Source organism: Mesoplodon mirus (assembly GCF_964341445.2).
Source record: "Mesoplodon mirus genome assembly, chromosome: 3".
In the NCBI taxonomy this organism is placed as follows: domain Eukaryota; kingdom Metazoa; phylum Chordata; class Mammalia; order Artiodactyla; family Ziphiidae; genus Mesoplodon; species Mesoplodon mirus.
The window spans coordinates 16298126-16314901 of NC_138978.1; the positions used below are offsets into that span (position 1 = coordinate 16298126).

Consider the following 16776-nt stretch of genomic DNA (forward strand, 5'->3'; position numbering starts at 1 on the left):
TAAAAATCATACCTGGGGCATGATGGTGGTACAAAGGGGCACCCAAGGGATACCCTGCAGGACCAGAGACTGCCTCAGGATGGGGGCACCCTGAGTGCAACGGGTCCCCCATTTTCCACCGGGCCAACAGGATGCAGGCAGAGGTGGGCTCACAGCCCCAGTGCGGTTTCTGTGAGAAGGGACGGTGGGAATTCTCTGTAGGACCAGGCTGTGGGTGCCAGTCCCTCAAGAGTTCCAAGTACAGGGCTGGTGTCGAGAGCATCATTTAAGCTTTCGCCAAAGCTGATAATGAAAGAGGACCGGTGTTTGGGACCAGTTCCCCGTGGGGGTCACAGTCCAGGATTTGACTCCAGCCCAGGACAGCAGAATTCAGGGCAAATTTATTTCATGGTTGAAACCCTGCCTCCCCCCAACACCTCCAGCCCAGTCTCCTCTGCCCCCTTCCCAGAGCCCCAGGCAGCATCTTGTCAGAGGTGTGGTATTCATCGCAAGGGAGTGGGATGGATCCATTGGTCTGTTGAGGGCGAGGCACCCTGCTACAGCGACGTGGCCAGACCTCTCCACCTGCAGCTTAATCATGGATCTGCCTCTGATGAGCTTCTTGAACATGGACAGATCTCTCTACCTCTCTGAGCCTCAGTTTCCTTCTCTATAAAGTGGGGCTGATCCCATCCACTCGTGGGTACTCCGCCCCTTTGGGGGCTGATGGGAGGACAGGCATTTCCGTCTCTCCCTGGCAGGAGCGGAGGACAGGGATCTGCTGGAATGACACTCACATCTTCCCTGGGGAAGGGCCGCACATTGTGAAGGGGGTGGCTTGAAGCTTAAGTGCTGGCCTTTGGGGCTGAGGCCTCTGGGTACCCTGGGGCTCCTTGCGGGGCTTGTGTTTTGGGAGACCTCAGGTGCTGTCCAGCCAGCTTACCCTGCCTTGCTTGGGTGGGCTGAGCTATTTTTAGCTCTGAGTTTTGCAAAGGTTATTTCTTCCTGCCCGGAGCTCTCTGTGGGACAAAGTGGACAGCCCCCTCTCAGAGGGAAGCAGAGCTTGGGCCAGAAGAAGAGACTGGAGTCAGACTGGACCCTTGTGGGCTTTGACAGGGAGGCTTCCTCTGCTCTCGGTGGCCGGCCAGCTGGGGGCTCCCGTGATCCTTCCCGGGAAAGCCGGGTGTACGCCAGGGTCCCTCACCTGCCTGCCCGAGCGGCCGAGGGCGGCAGCCACCGGGGCTTCGGCGTCCTGTCTTCTCTCCTGACCACATGCCTCTGACTCACCAGAGCAAGAATGCGGTCTTTTTGGGAGCGAGTTTGTAAAGATAGTCCAAGTCCTTCCTCGCACCCGCCCCGCCCCTCTCCTGATCACACCCTGGCATGGGCCCCAGGCCTCATCCCAGACTGGTTTTGGGGGAACCGCCTCTTGCACAGCTCGGCACTGACTCTGTGCAGCTCTCCTGGGAGGAGCTGTCCTGGCCGAGGCTGATTTTGGGCAGGAGGAGGCACGGCCCCAAGAGCGGGTGCCCCACAGGCCTCGGCCACCTTCTTGCCTCCTCTGATGGTGGTGGCACGGCTGGTATAGACCAGCATCCCTTCCTTCATTCAGCAAGTGTGTGTTGAGGTCTGTTGTGTGCCGGGCACCATTCCAGGGCTGTGGTTGGAGCGATGAACATAAACGATAATGTCCACATTCTGGTAGGAGGAAACTGAGGTAAACAACTAAAATGTATAGATTCCCGGAGGTGTTAAATACTATGAAGGCGGGGAGAGCAGAGTCAGAGGAAAGAGTGTGATGGGGAAATGTATGTGCGATTTTTTTTTTTTTTTTTGCGGTACGCGGGCCTCTCACCGTTGTGGCCTCTCCCGTTGCGGAGCACAGGCTCCGGACGCGCAGGCTCAGCGGCCATGGCTCACGGGCCCAGCCGCGACGCGGCATGTGGGATCTTCCCGGACCGGGGCACGAACCCGTGTCCCCTGCATCGGCAGGCGGACTCCCAACCACTGCGCCACCAGGGAAGCCCTGTATGTGCGATTTTAAAGCGGGTGGTTGGAGGGGCCCTCTCTGACACAGTGACCTTTGAGCAGAGCCCTGAAGGAGGTGAGGGAGTCATCTATGTGTATATCCGGGGGAAGAGTGTTCCAGGCAGAGGAAACAGCAAGTGCAAAGGCCCTGTGGTAGGGTGTTTGAGGGGCTGCACAGTGGTCATTGTGACTAGGGTAGAAAAGCTATGGGGAGAGAGGTAGGCTCTGAAGTCAGGGGGTTGGTGGAGGGACCACATCATGTAGGGCCTTGTTGGCCAAGGTGAGGACCCTGGTTTCCAATCCGAATGAGGTAGGAGGGCATTTGAGGCTTTGAGCAGAACTGCTGTGTTGAGAACAAAGTGTGTGGGGTGGGGGGTAGCGGGGTGAAAGCGGGAAGCAGGAGACCAGTCAAGGGGCTATTTTAATGATCCAGGGAAGGGATGATGGTGGTGTGGATCAGGGTGGTAGCAGGGGAGGTGGTGCGAAGTGGTCAGATCCTAGACATGTTTGGAGGGTAAAGCCAACGAGGTTTGCTGATGGGTGGCATGTAGGTGTGAGAGAGAAGGGGGAGCCAGGGATGAGCCTGAGGTGTTTAGCCTGAGCTCCTGGCAGGCTGGAGCTGCCGTCAGGTGAGATGGGACGCCTGGGAGGAGTGAGGGTGGCGAGCAGGATGTTAAATTCAATATGCCCTGTAGACCAGTGAGTGGACGTGCTGGGCAGGCATACTTCTGGGCAGAGGTCTGGAGTTCAAGGGAAGGTCAGGCTGGTGGTGTCACCGTAGAGATGGTCTTAAAAACCACGAAACGGGTGAGGTTGCCTGGGGAGGTGCAGATCAAGATGAGGTTGGAGTCCTGAGCCTGAGAGCAGCCCAGCATTTGGAGGTCCTTTGCCTGGGCCATTCCTGCAGCCTGGACCGTCCATCCTTCCCCCACATCCAGCTCCGTGAAGTTGCCTGGAGTCAAGACCCCTCCATTTCCTGGTCCCACTTCATGCTTCCTGGGTGACTTCGGGCAGGTTGCTTCCCCGGTCTGAACCCCAGCTTCCCTGTCCATGAAAAGCGGGGAACAAAGCCACCTCTTGGGTTTGGTTCTGGCATGAAAATGCTCTCCTGCTGGTTTGAGTGTTCTAGAGCCGCCCTGGCACTAAATTGCCCGGGCTTTGGATGGGGAAACTGAGGTGCAGAAAGGTGAAGGCGTGGTGCATATTCCATGCTGTCCTCTCCCAGCTTCCAGGTGTGTGTGCTGGGGAGCCCCATCGAATGGGCCACCCAGGATGTGGCCAAGAATATGGGACCCTCGGATTGGCAGTTTTTCACCTGGCCCTTCAGCCTCGGGCCTTCTGCCTGGACTGGACCTCTGGGGACAAAGGGGTTAATGTGCCTGGGGACTGGGAGGCGGAGGAGGAGGGGGAGGAGGATGGGGAGGGTCTGGGGGCTGTTCTGGCGGCAGCAGCTTCTCCAGGCTGGCTGTGGTTTCCTAGCGACAGCCCCCAGGGGTCCCTTCGGCCCAGAGGCCTCCTCGGGGTTGGTGTGGGAGGGGGCCTGCCCCCAACCTGTCCTGCCTGGGGATCATTGACCAGGGGCACGCCTAGGGAGAGGGGACACTTACCCCGCACAGTTACAGAGCCTCCATTGTCTGAGGCTTCAGCCACTGGCCAGCCTCACCCCTGCCCATGGCAGGAAGCCCATTGAGTGGCTTGGCGCCTAGTGTGCAGGGAGGGGAGCTGGCCCTCTGTCCCTCTGGCATTTGGAGGCTCCCACCACGGGCTGTGGAGGGTCTGGGAGGATGCTCTCCCCACTCACCCGCACCCTCAGCCACCTGGCACCTGGTCCGTGCTGGGATCCCGTGAGAACCAGCCCGAAGGTCCCGCCCTGGCTCTACCAGCTCACAACCCAGGGACCCTGCTCAGCCACTGCGTGGCCTTGGGAACATCCTCAGTCTCTCAGCCTCCTGTTCCTCATCTGTTGTGGGAATTAAATTAGACAGACACTGTAAAATGTTCAGCAGGGGTTCTGGTGCACGGCAGTGCTGGGAGACGTCAGCTATTATCGTTTCTAAGACGACCATTTTGTGATCTCAAGGGTGACGAGGGTCACAAAGGTCAGGGCTGATATTCTGGTGGACCGTCGGCCTGGACTCAGTTGAGCAATCTGCAGAATGGGGCCACACTGTCCTCCAGGAGCGGCAGGAACTCCAGGAAGGGAACTAACATTTATTAAGGGCCTACCGGCATTTTCAGATGTCACTCCACTTACATCTGCATCTGACACATGAGGACAGGAAGCACAGAGAGGGTGAGTAACTTCCTGAGGTCTGGCCGCTGGAGGGCAAGTGCAGATTCAGCATCTGAAGCTGGTCTCTCTGACCCCAGGCTGAGTGCTTTCTGGGGCTCTGAGTCCTGGACACATGTCCTTCTTGCTGTACCTCCATCTGTGTTCTCTTGGCTAAGGCACGTTGTCTCTCCAGAGCCCCTGCGAACTAGCCCCCTCCACAGTCTGCAGCAGGGGGGTGTTTGCGATGAGGGACTCCCAGGGCAGAGGTGCCCCCACCATACAGCTTGCAGACCCTGCTCTTCCTCCTGGCCCCGGGCTTTCCGGGCAGGGCAGAGGACACCTGGGCTGAGGTTCCTATCTGGGCCTGTGCCCCTCCTCCACTGGTCAGGAAGCCCCATACCTGCAGCCACCCCAGGTTCAGGGATACGCCAGCCTCATGGTCTCCTCAGTGAGTGGATCCCAAGCAGATGAAAGTTCTCAGGCTCTGGGCTTAGTTCAGTGAAGCTCAGCTGTTGCCTAGCGTGTGGGTCGGTGCTCTGGGCACTGAGACGAAAAGAAGAGTCCAGTCTAGGAAGGGAGACCGTTCTAGTGGGGGCTGTAGGTATCCCAGAATCACCTATGCTCTTTGAAAATAGACTTTCTCAGGCTGCACCCACAAGCTACCAATTCAGAATTGTGGGCCTGGGACATAGGTTTCTTTCTTTTTTTTTTTTTTTAACATCTTTATTGGAGTATAATTGCTTTACATTGTTGTGTTAGTTGCTGCTGTATAACAAAAGAAGATGGAACGCTTCACGAATTTGCATGTCATCCTTGTGCAGGGGCCATGCTAGTCTTCTCTGTATCGTTCCAACTTTAGTATATGTGCTGCTGAAGTGAGCACAGATTCAGGTATTTTTTAAACCAGGCTTGGGAACCACTGCATGAGATGGGTCTGGGGAGGCCTCACAGAGGAGAAGGGTCTGGGTTTTGAAGGTTGAGTAGGAGTTTGCTTTTTGGTTCTGAGAGAGAATTCTCCCTGGAGGGAACAAACAACCTGAGCAAAGACCCAGAGATATAGAACAGGTCGGCAAAGCGATGGGCCTGAAGCCCTTCATGAGGGCTGGAACAGTCAGGCCGGGCGTGGGAACCGCCCAGACCAGAGAGGTCGGTAGGGAGGGTGGTGTGGCAGGTCAGGGAGGGCCTTGCTGAGGACCTGCATTCCGAAGGCGAAGGTGACGAGGACGAGTCTGAGCCTGTGTGTTTTGGAACCCTTGCTGTGGCAGCAGAGGTGGGCGTGTGTTGGTCAAGCTCACATCTGGCAGGGGCCGAAACCTGGAGAGGCCTCCCGGAGGCTGTGGTTGCAGGAGGAGCTCTGGTCCACACCCCTGGTCTTACCTCCCGTCCCGCACTTTTTCCTGGCTTCCAGGAGACAGATAGGGTGCCTCTGAGGCCAGAGTTGGAGGTGGGGGCCTGGGCCAGATCCCGGTCCGTTTCCCTCTGTGCAGAACAGGGTGGCATCTATCTTTCCTCTGGCAAGGCTGCCCGACTCGGTTATGCCAGCATCTCCCTCTGGGACTGACTGCCTGCCTACCTGCCTACCTGGGCCCCTGCCCACCCTCCCCTCCCCTCCCCTCCCCGCTGAGTCCCGCCTTCCCTGTCCTCAAACTCCTGGCCTGGTTTGTGCAGCCTCCCTGATTTTCAGGAGCCTTCCTGGTGTATTTCTCCAAGCCTCATTCAGGGGGAGCTGATGGGGCCATTCACTTGAGTGGGAGGTGGGAGATGGTCAGGGATGGCGTGAATCTCAGGAACTAGTGAGGAGGGGTGGGTGCGTGCAGGCTGGAGGAGGGTTTCCTGCTGGGTCTCTGGGCTGGATGGACCTTGATCTCTAGAGGAAGGAAGAACTGATAAGGGTCTGATTCAATTAGAGCCTGGAAGACACCTGCTGTGATGAGCAGGGCTGTCCAGGGTGGAGGGAAGTGCTCATCTGGCCGCTCTTGGGTGGTCCCAGTCACTGAACTTGACCTGCTTGGGGAGCACACCGGGAGCTGGGCTTGCTCCTTTGCTTCTCGCTCTGTCTGAACGCGCTTGAGAAGTACAGCCTGCTGCTGGTCGTTCTGTGTAGGGTCACAGGCAAGAGCACCGTTCGGGGGTCTGCCTGCCTAGCCAGTCTTGGCAGTCGTTTTTAAAGAGATGACCCCCCAGAGAAGAAAGTCTCCATAACCCTACCACCCACGTGGAGCACTGTGAATATCACTGTGATAACAGTGGCCACTGCAGGCTGAGAGCTACACCACCACACGCCACGGTCCCGTTTCATGAGCACAGGACCTCTGTGAGGCGGGTGCTGGGGAGAAGGGGGTGAATTGTAACAGCTGGAAGTGGCAGAGATGGGATTCAAACTCAGATCTAGCAACAGATCCCACCCTCTCAACACCATCTTGCAGCTACTGTCTGGTCCGACCTGTGATGTTTTGCCTTAGTCCTCTTTTTTTTTTTTTTTGCGGTACGCGGGCCTCTCACTGTTGTGGCCTCTCCCGTTGCGGAGCACAGGCTCTGGACGCGCAGGCTCAGCGGCCATGGCTCACGGGCCCAGCCGCTCCGCATGTGGGATCTTCCTGGACCGGGGCACGAACCCATGTCCCCTGCATCGGCAGGCGGACACTCAACCACTGCGCCACCAGGGAAGCCCCTTAGTCCTCTTTTTAAAAGTGAGAATGCTTCTTTTCATCTTCCATCCTTATAATACTCACTGTAGAAGATCTGGAAAATTCAGAAAAATGGAATGAGGGTCAAAAGAAAACCTTCTGGAGCCCTGCCACCCAGGCAAACACTGTTCATATACCTTAGTGAGTTTCCTTCTGTCCTTTTCCTCTCTGCACTTTAGAAACAGTTGGAATCCCTGAGTGTAGATAATTCTGTAGATAATCCTGCTGGGCCACTCTTGGTTTTCAGTCAACGCTCCTTCCCCAGCCAGACTGCCTCTTTTGCCAGAGACCGCTGTGGCAGGAGGGTTCTGGATCGCTTTTAAGAGCGAGGCTCATTTCAGGGACATCACAACACATTTCTTCCAGCTTAGCCTCCGACCTTGAAGCTTCCAGACCATGCATAGCTCAAGGAAGACTTAAAAAAAAATAAAAAAAGGAAATAGCCGAGCAACCCCACCTGTTTGCTCATGTTCACACCTATGCCCTGGCTGCTGGCTGTGGCAGCCTGTGGCATCCTCCGGGCGGGTGCTGTCATGCACACTTTACAGAGATGTAGCCTGAAGCTCTGAGAGGCCAAGGGGGGGGGGCCTGGGGTCACACCGAGAGGAGGAGGCAGAGCCTGGCCTGCAGATGGATTTGGCTGCCCCCAGACCCTCACGGCTTGGAAGCCCTTGGGGTTCCCCTTTGAGCCTCCTCCAGGGTATCTCACACCCCTGGGATGCAGAATCCAGACACATGGTCCCATTTGCTGTTTCCCATTTTGGTGGTGACACGTCAAGGATGGGCATCTTGGCACTGACTGAGCCTGCTAGGGCTTTGTGGTTGACCTCAGGGATGCTGCTGGGAGTCCCATGGGCCAGGTAGCAGGAACCCCATTTTACAGATGAGGACACCAAGGCTCAGCTCACCTGCCAGTGGAGATGAGACTCCAGCCTGGATCCCTGACTCCCAAGGTAGAGCTTGGTCATCACAGTCTGTGCCCTGGGTGTTAAATGACAGAGACTACCGTGTCCCAGGGACCCCTCCAAGAGTGTTGCATGTATTTACTTTTAATTTTCTTAAGAACCCCATGAAATAGGTACTTCTTAGAAGTATTTTTTAAAATTTATTTATTGTAATTTATTTATTTTTGGCTGCATTGGGTCTTTGTTTCTGTGCGCGGGCTCTCTCTAGCTGCGGCGAGCGGGGGCTACTCTTCATTGCGGTACGCGGGCTCATTGCGGATGGCTTCTCTTTGTTACGGAGCACGGGCTCTAGGCACGCGGGCTTCAGTTGTTGTGACACGGTGGCTCAGTAGTTGTGTCTCGCAGGCTCTAGAGTGCAGGCTCAGTAGTTGTGGCACACAGGTTTAGTTGCTGAGCGGCATGTGGGACCTTCCCACACCAGGTCTCGAACCCGTGTCCCCTGCATTGGCAGGCAGATTCTCAACCACTGCGCCACCAGGGAAGCCCCAGTAGGTACTTTTTAATCCCCATTTTGCAGATGAATAAACTGAGGCACAGAGACGGGGGTTAAGTAACTCATACAAGGTATTATGGCTACTGAGTAGTGGGCCCAGGTGGTATCAGGTAGCCTTGAATTCTTTTCTAATTATTGTGCCGTGAAGGTCTAGCAGGGAGTTGCGCTGCTCTGAGCCATGCCTATTCCCTCACTCACATCCTTCTGAGCCTTGGGGCATGTGTGTGCAAAATGGTGGCCACAGGCCTGTGGGTGTGCACGGGGCTTGGTGGCCGGGGCCCTTGCCCGGGGACCTCACTGCCCCCAATTAGTCTGCAGCAAACTCCTCCCAGATGCCAGCCCTGAAGTCCAGGGAGGCCGTGTGATTAAGGGGTTGAGACTAGGGTTTGGGGTCAATACCCCTGGATTGAATCCTAGTGTTGTCACTTTGTTCACTTGCCTCTGTGACCTTGGGCAAATCCTTACCTCTCTGAGCCTTGGTTTCCTCATCTGTTAATGAAATAATGCAGATAAATCTCTGGGCTCCTTATATGTTGATGTCTCTGTTCCTTTCTGGGAAAAGCCTTGGGCTTGGAGGGGAGGGCAGCAATCATCCCTGAAAATGAGGAAAAAGGAGAGGACATTGGACTTTCTGGCCTAGAGGGAAGGATCCTGGGCTTCTGCTTGATCAGAAAACATATATATATATATATATTTCTTCCCACAGGATGTTTATTAATTACAAAGGAAAATAGTAACTTTACAGTGGAGAAACCTCAGGGAGACATCACTTTAACTAAGTGATCAAAGTTACCATGACTAGTACAGGCGTACCTGGGAGATATTTTGAGTTGGGTTCCAGACCACCGCAATAAAGCGAATACTGCAATAAAGCGAATCACGCTTTATTTTTCCCAGTGCATATAAAAGTTATGCTTATACTATACCTTAGTCTATTAAGTGTGCAATGGCATTATGTCTAAAAACACAATGTACATACCTTAAAGTAAATATTTAAGGAGCAGTTTGCACATGAACCTGGGCTGGGTGCCTTCCTTTTTCTTCTTGCAAAATGGGTATGTCTCCCTGCTCCTCCTTCAGTGGAGGAGCCCACAGGGAGGACGGACCTGCAGGGGGACTGCTATGCAGCTGTTGTTTGACTTTTCAACTTGCAAAGTGATTTGCAGACATTTTAGTTTGCTTTCCCCAACCCTTTGCTGAGAGTTTTCAGTGTGGGTGAAAGACACAGTCACACACTTAGTGGAGAGCAGTTTGCGTTCAGTCAGAATGAAAAGTGCAATTCTCTGACCCAGCAGATCCGGCCTAGGAGTGTGACTGACAGGTTCATGCATCCATTCGCTCAAGGCCAAGTGTACGGAGGAAGGCTTTATAACACCAAAGCCTGGAAACAACCCCAGCGTCCCTTGATAGGGATTATGTCAATTACGGTATAGCCCATCCTCCCCAAAATACTACGCAGCCATTAAAAAGGTGAGACTGATTTCTGTGTACTGTTCTGAATTGATCATGGAGATTCTTAAGCAAAAAAAGTGATTGCTAAGTGAAGTAAGTCAGACAGAGAAGACAAATATGTGACATCACTTATATGTGGAATCTAAAAAGACTGATACAAATGGACTTATTTACAAAACAGATAGAAAACAAATTTATGATTACCAAAGGGGAAGGGGTGTGTGGAGGGATAAATTAGGAATTTGGGATTAACACACTACTATGTATAAAATAGATAAACAAGGACCTACTGTATAGTACAGTGAACTGTAGTCAATATCTTGTAATAAACTATAATGGAAAAGAATCTGAAAAAGAATAGGTATACACACACGTGCCCGTGTATAACTGAATCACTTTGCTATACACCTGAAACATTGTAAATAAAGTATACTTCAATTAAAAAAATTTTTGTAAAAAGTGGTTGCACCACCGGGTGTGCAGTGTGCTTCCTCCTGTACAAAACAAGGCATGTGTACGGATAAACAAGTTGGTGCATACATGGCATAGTTCTGGAAAGATTCATAAGAAACCAGTAATAGTGGTCACTCCTGGGGGATTTGAGAGACTGACTTTTCATTGTACATCTTTTGTATTGTTTGGACTTTGAGAGACAGTAGAGCATGGTGGTTACATAATGAGCACACACTGGGGCCCATGGCCTGGGTTCACACCCTGACTCTGCTGCTTACTAGCTGTGTGATCTTGGGCTACTTACTTAACCACCCTGGGCCTCGTTTTCTCATAATTTGGATTTTCATATTTGTAAAGTGCTCAGAATAATGTCGGAGATATAGTAGGCACTGCATAGATGTTTGCTGTTATTAATTAATTGCCCTTTGCATGCATTCTATTTTTATTTAGGAAACCAGCTAATACAAATAGAAGCTTTAACGATTGGAAAGGAAAATAGGCTTGCAGCCAGTTTGTGTCAGGCGCTGATTAGAAAGGAGGGCTCGGGGCTTTCCCTCCAGAGTCGATCCCCTCTCCCCAGGAAGTCTAGAAGGACTGCCTCTAGCTCAGAATCGGGGGTGTGAACCGGGAGTGGGGAGAACTCCTTCTGTCACTGCTTGGCAGGGGGCATTGGGCAAGCTTGGCTCCAGGGCCCAGGAAGCCCGGTGGAGGCACTGGCTTCTTGGTTGCGGGATCCTCCACTGCGAGGCCTGGAGAAACTGCCCCCAGCTCCCAGCATTTGGGATTCCACCCCAATCTCGAGGCACCTGTCTCCATGAAGCCCTTTATTTCCCTCACACCCACGTGCTAAGTGGCCAACCTCGTGGGTGCAGCACAGGGAGAGACAGAGAGAGAGTGAATGGCCTTCCGTAGGACCACTGGGGCGGGAGCTGGGAAGAGTGGCTGGACCCAAGGGTGCCCATGGAGGAGGAAGTGTCCGGCCACGTCCATGACAGTTTAGGTGTGATCCAGCTTCTGCAACACGGGGGCTGAGTGTGATCCTGGCTTCTGAGGCTGGAGTTTCACCTGTCAGCCAGTGGGGACCCACCTGTCAGCCTAGCTGGACCCAGCAGGCTCCCGAGGTTCCTTGGCAGAGGAAGGTCCGTGGAGGCAGGGGCCTTCTGGGAAGATGGCTTAGGGTTCTGCCGCTGCTGTTTTTTTCTGCAGGTTAATGATTTATGAAGGTGAGGGCTGGGCCCTTGCTGGCGCTGTCCTGTGCTCCCGAAGTGGCTGGGGAACAGGGTGAGAGCTGGCAGGCTGGCGTGCACAGGTCACGAGTCAGTGACCCTTCTCTGTCGCTGGAACTTCAGCCTTGAACACTCTCTGATCAGATTTCTGGCCTTCTGTTTGCAGGCGAGCGCTGGGACGGTGCTGGTGAGCTGCACCCTGTCTGATGGCTTCCTCCCATCCTCCACAGGCTGCCATAGGTATGGTACTCCGGGTGCCTGCTTCTCCCGCTTCTGAACGGGCCGTGGGGCCTGTCCCAGGGCCACTAGCTTTGGAGTAGGCTGACCTTGGGTGTGAATCTGGCCCTACTGGCGATTAGCTGTGTGCCCTTGGGCAAGTGACCTCACCCCTCTGCCTCAGGTTCCTTGCCTACAACATGGAAATAAAGATTTCCTCCTGCGGGCTCCAGGTAAGGGTTGACTCTTTACCTTTCTCCCTAAGGTCCCCTGGAGAGATGAGCAGATCCCCTCTGGGGACTGAGGTGTGCTTGGGGGTAAAGCTTATGAATTGAGTGGGGAGTTGGGGCTCAGGGGAAGGGCGGGGCCGTCCATCTCCATCTGCTAAGGAACGGAGGAAGCCGGGTCATCTAGCAGTGGTGGGGCTGCTAAAGTTAAAAAAAAAAAAAAAAGCAGAAAAATACATACTTACACTAAAAAAAATTGTTTTTTTATCTGAAATTCAATTTGATGTCCTGTATTTTTATCCGGCAACCCTAACAGTGGGGCCTTGCACACTGCTGGTAGAATCCGGACCCCATCCTGGAGGAGCTGGATGCAAGGCCATTTTTCCCATTGGGCCCAGCTTCCTGACCTCTTGTTCTTTTTGTGGAGTGGCAGGTAGCAGAATGGTAACAAGCCAGGGCTTTTTCTCCAGTCCAACCCTACCACTGCCACTGTGAGCTCAGCTGAGTGACTTGGTGTCTCTCTGGCTCCGTTTCACCACCCACAAACATGGGGATAATAACGACACCCTCTGCTGTGATGTTTCGAGGTTTAAATACAGGTGGGACCCGGGCATGTGGTAATCCATGGCTCTGTACATGACAGCTGCTATCACTGGGGTGTTGGCAGGACGGGCCGCCTGTGCTCTGCTCTGAGTCCCCGGGCAGAGCCCAGGGAGGACTCTCTTCCCCCCCGAGCCTCCGTGTTCTTTTCTGAAGGGTGGGGGACCAGCACGGTGGACACACCTTCTCCATAGCGTGGGGTGGCTTCCTGGGTCCCGGCCTTCTGGATTCGCTGGGGACTCGCTGGGGTGGGCTCTCCCGAGGACGGGGCACGTCCATGAACATGGCAGGCGTGTGTGGTCACCTCCAGCCCTGCCAACTGTCTGGATGGGTGGGAAGGGCTCAGTTCAGCTCTCAATTATCCGGGGATGGGCCTCCTGATTTTTCCTTTTGATAAGGAGCTGTGTCTAATTGCCCGGGTCTCAGGATCCTGAACAGAATCTTGGGGACAAGGTCATTTCCTGATTCATGGCCATAGCTTTGGGTCCCAGGATGTCCGCACCCCCGACCACTGTCATAGGCACCCTGAACCCTTTCTCCTACACACCAAGGGGCCAGACATGCCAACTGAGAGCAAAAGTATCTTATGATGAAATCAATTCAGTTCCGTTCAGCAAACATTTGATGGAAGTTTACTGTTCTGGGTGTATCTGACATTGCGGGCTGGTTTCATCTGGTTGAACCAGTCTCTTTGCCACTTTCTGATTCTCTGAGAGCTTCCCATGGTCTTCACGAATAAATTCAAATCCCCCCAACACCTCGCAGCCGTGTTCTCACCCCCATCATCCTTGCTCACGTCTTCACTTCCACTGGGCCACTTGCTGTTCTTCTCCGCTCCTGCTCTGGCCTCAGCCTGGAATACCCCCTGACCCGTAACCTGAGCCTGTCAGGCCATTGCTCCCCCTTTAAGGCTCTGCACAGGGGCAGCCTTGTGCCAAAGCCGCGCCCCACATAAGCCCCCTCCTCTCTTTAGCACCAGCTCAGTCTCTGGGCTTTTACATTGTTCTCTGGCTGTATCTGCCTGCCTCACCCTGTAGTGAGCTCCTTGACATTGAGGGGCCATGTCTGTCTTCTGCTTGAACCTCCCGGCCCAGGGGCTCTCGGGGACAGTTCACTGGATGCGGGCCTGACTGTGTGGATTGCTGGGCAAACTGAAGCTATTGGTACTCTTAAAGGGAGAAGGTGCAGAAGTAACCTAAGTCCCTGGACACAGCCTGGGGGTCTGGGGCTGGGCCTGGCCTGGGAATGGGGAGGGGCTCTGCATCTCACCCGGGGTCAGGGCCAGGGCTATGACTCAAGGCAATAATAACAGTAATAACGATAATGATGATGCAATGACAGTGATGCTAAGTAGAATCGTCACTGTAAGAACCGCTAACATTTAGCGAGCCCATACCTCGCACTGGGTGCTTTAATGTTTGTCAGTTCATGCCATCCTCCCAAAAACCCTGTAAGGCAGTTACTATTATTGTCCTCATTGGACAGATCAGGAAACTGCAGCTTGGTGGGGTAGGGGGAAGGGCGGTGAAATAACTTGACACTCGCACAGCCAGTATAAGGGAGACCTGGAGTCTGAACCCAGGTGGTCTGACTGTGAAACCGTAGTGACTACAGTGATACAGGCCATGTGCAAAGGGAACCCTCCCCCCACTGTCTGCCCAGCAGATTCAAGAGGGCAGGACCGTGGGCACTGAAGCCCCTTTGGTCAGGATAGGTCTGAACCTGGTGGTCCAGAAATAGTGGGCAGGGACTTTGTGGTCATTTATTCCAGTATTTTTTAAACTTTTAAAACTGCAACCCGTAGGTAGACCTGACAATAGGAGAGAGAGAGAGAGAGAGAGAGAGAGTGTGTGTGTGTGTGTGTGTATTCAGCAAATACTTATTATGTGCCTACCATGTGTCGGGCACATTACCAGATGCTGGGAATATGACAGTGAAACAGACAAGAATACCTGCCCTCAGGAAGCTTATATTCTAGCAGAGGAGACAGACAGTAAAATAAATAAAACATACTGTGTGTCACACGCTGATAAGGGCCACAGAGAAAAAGAAAGCAGGCAAGGCAAATCGGGAGCCCCCGGGTGTCACTGGGGGCAACTTTGGTCCTGGCAGCCTCATTGGAAGCTGACATATGGTAAAGACCTGAAGGAGGTGAGAGCAGGAGAAGACGCCTGGGGGAAAGAACATTCTGGACCCCAGGACTGAAAGTGCAAAGGTCCTGAGGCAGGAGCAGAGCTGGCACTTTCACGGTACAGCAAGGAGACTGGTGTGGCTGGAGTGGAATGAGCAAGGGGAGAACAGTAGAAGATGCTATACACACACATTTTATATGTGTGTGTACATATACATATCCAAAACGGAAGTGTTGAAAGCAATATCAAAAGTAATACCAAATGTGACTGGGGAGGGCCAGTTAGCTCTGGGTTTCTGCTGCAGTCAAGCAGCTGAGGAAGGGTCTTCTTGAATTTGATACACTTGCACCTAAAATGTTCTGCTCTGGAAACCCCAGGTCACTGTGGATGGGGCGGGGGGGGGATGTTGGATTTTTCTGGTCAGTGAGACTGCTAGAATCAGATATGTCCATCTGTCCATCCGCTGGCCCGTCTAGCTGTCTCTCTGCTCCATCCACCTCCCCACCCATTTACTTATCGATCCATCTGTGGACAGTCCTGTCCTCAAGGATCTCAGGCAGGGAGGGGACAGAAATTACAGCAGGTGTCACTGTGTAACACTTACATCCCAGGCACTATGCCAAGAGCTACATCTGCCAGGGCAGTTCTCCACCAGGGGCAGTTGCGTCCCCCAGGGGACATTTGGCAATGTCTGCAGACATTTTTGGTTGTCATAGCTGGAGGCGAGAGGCCAGGAATGCTGCTACACATCCTATAGAGCCCCCTAGCGCAAAGACCATGCAGCCCCGATAGGAGGCTCAGAAACCCTGACCCACATCTCACGTCACAGTCACATCAGCCTTATGAGGTAGGTGCTGTCTCGTTCTCCAATTTACAGGGAAGAAACCAAGGTTCAGAGAGGCGAAGGGGACCCACACAGGACTGGGTGCGCCCCAAGCTCATGCCCGAAAATGTGTGACATGAGCTGTGACAGGCCTGCTCTGGGCAGCCCAGGGAGGGGCGATCAGCTTCAAACCAGCCCACATTGTCCCTTGGGTTGGGAGTGGGTTTGCACGAGGTAGGGAGATGGGCTAAATGGACGCTTGAGGTTCTGTTTAGGCTCAGATTCTAGAAAAGAAGTCTTCTAAGGAAGACGACGGCGGGACCTCAGCTTGCTGAAATGGGCCGAAGGCGAGGGCTTGTTATGCTCTTTAGGATAGAAGATCCAATTCTTCACTTGTTTAATGAAACAAGTGAAGTTCTTGTTCAAGTTTTCTGAGTTCTGCCCGTCGACTGAAAAAAAATGCACAACCTAAAAGTAGAGAATTATGTTTTACTTGACGGACTTACTGAGGACTGAAGCCCTGGAGGCAGCCTCTCAGATAGCTCTGAGGGACTGCTCCTAAGAGGTGAGGGGGGAGCCAGGATATATAGGAGTTTTTGCAGCAAAGATCAGGTAGTGAGAACATCAAAAGATTACTGTTAACTAAAGAAAACCAGGCATCTCAAGTTAATGAATTTAGCACTCTTCTCTATATGGGAAGTGCAAGAGGCTGTGCTCCTTGAAATCATTCCTTTGATATGCGCTTTAGCTATCTGGGGTCAGCATCCTTTTCTTTTGGTCCTGAATCCCCTCAGGGTGCACCACTGGGGTGGCTGCAGTGGCTGATGCCTAGACGGCTGCAACATCCTTTGTTTACTCATGTGGCTGGTGACATACCCCAGGCCAGGACCTGCCCCCTTAAAGGGGCAAAATAAATCATTACACATTTTACAGGAACAGATGAAGAAAACAAGAGGCTAAGACAGAGAAGGGATGCGGGCAGGGGTCCTCCCAGGGGAGAGAAGCAGGGAGTAAGGCCGGGTTGACCTTCATGCTGGGAGCCCTGCCCCAGCCAGTCTGTGCCCTGGTACCCGAAAGCTGGCTGCCTTCAGGCTCCCCTTCCCCATGCATACCAAATAAAGTGCAGGGTGCCGAGCTCATTCGCATATACGCGAAATGCAAAGACGTATCACACGTGGAAATACACACAAAGGTGTGTGCCCAGACGCACGTGGGCAGATGCA

The 16776-nt window shown here is 53.5% G+C and overlaps 1 protein-coding gene across 4 annotated transcripts in view; it reads left to right on the forward strand.

Moving 5' to 3' along the window:
- The window catches only part of ARHGEF10L (Rho guanine nucleotide exchange factor 10 like), a 145576-nt gene that overhangs the window by 24731 nt on the left and 104069 nt on the right, over positions 1-16776 (forward strand). For all 4 annotated transcript variants that reach the window (XM_082613283.1, XM_082613286.1, XM_082613284.1 and 1 more), the window contains exon 2: positions 11722-11795. In XM_082613283.1, coding sequence (XP_082469409.1) covers positions 11762-11795 — 34 coding nt within the window. In that variant the 5' untranslated portion in view covers positions 11722-11761. The remainder of the gene's footprint in view (positions 1-11721; positions 11796-16776) is intronic.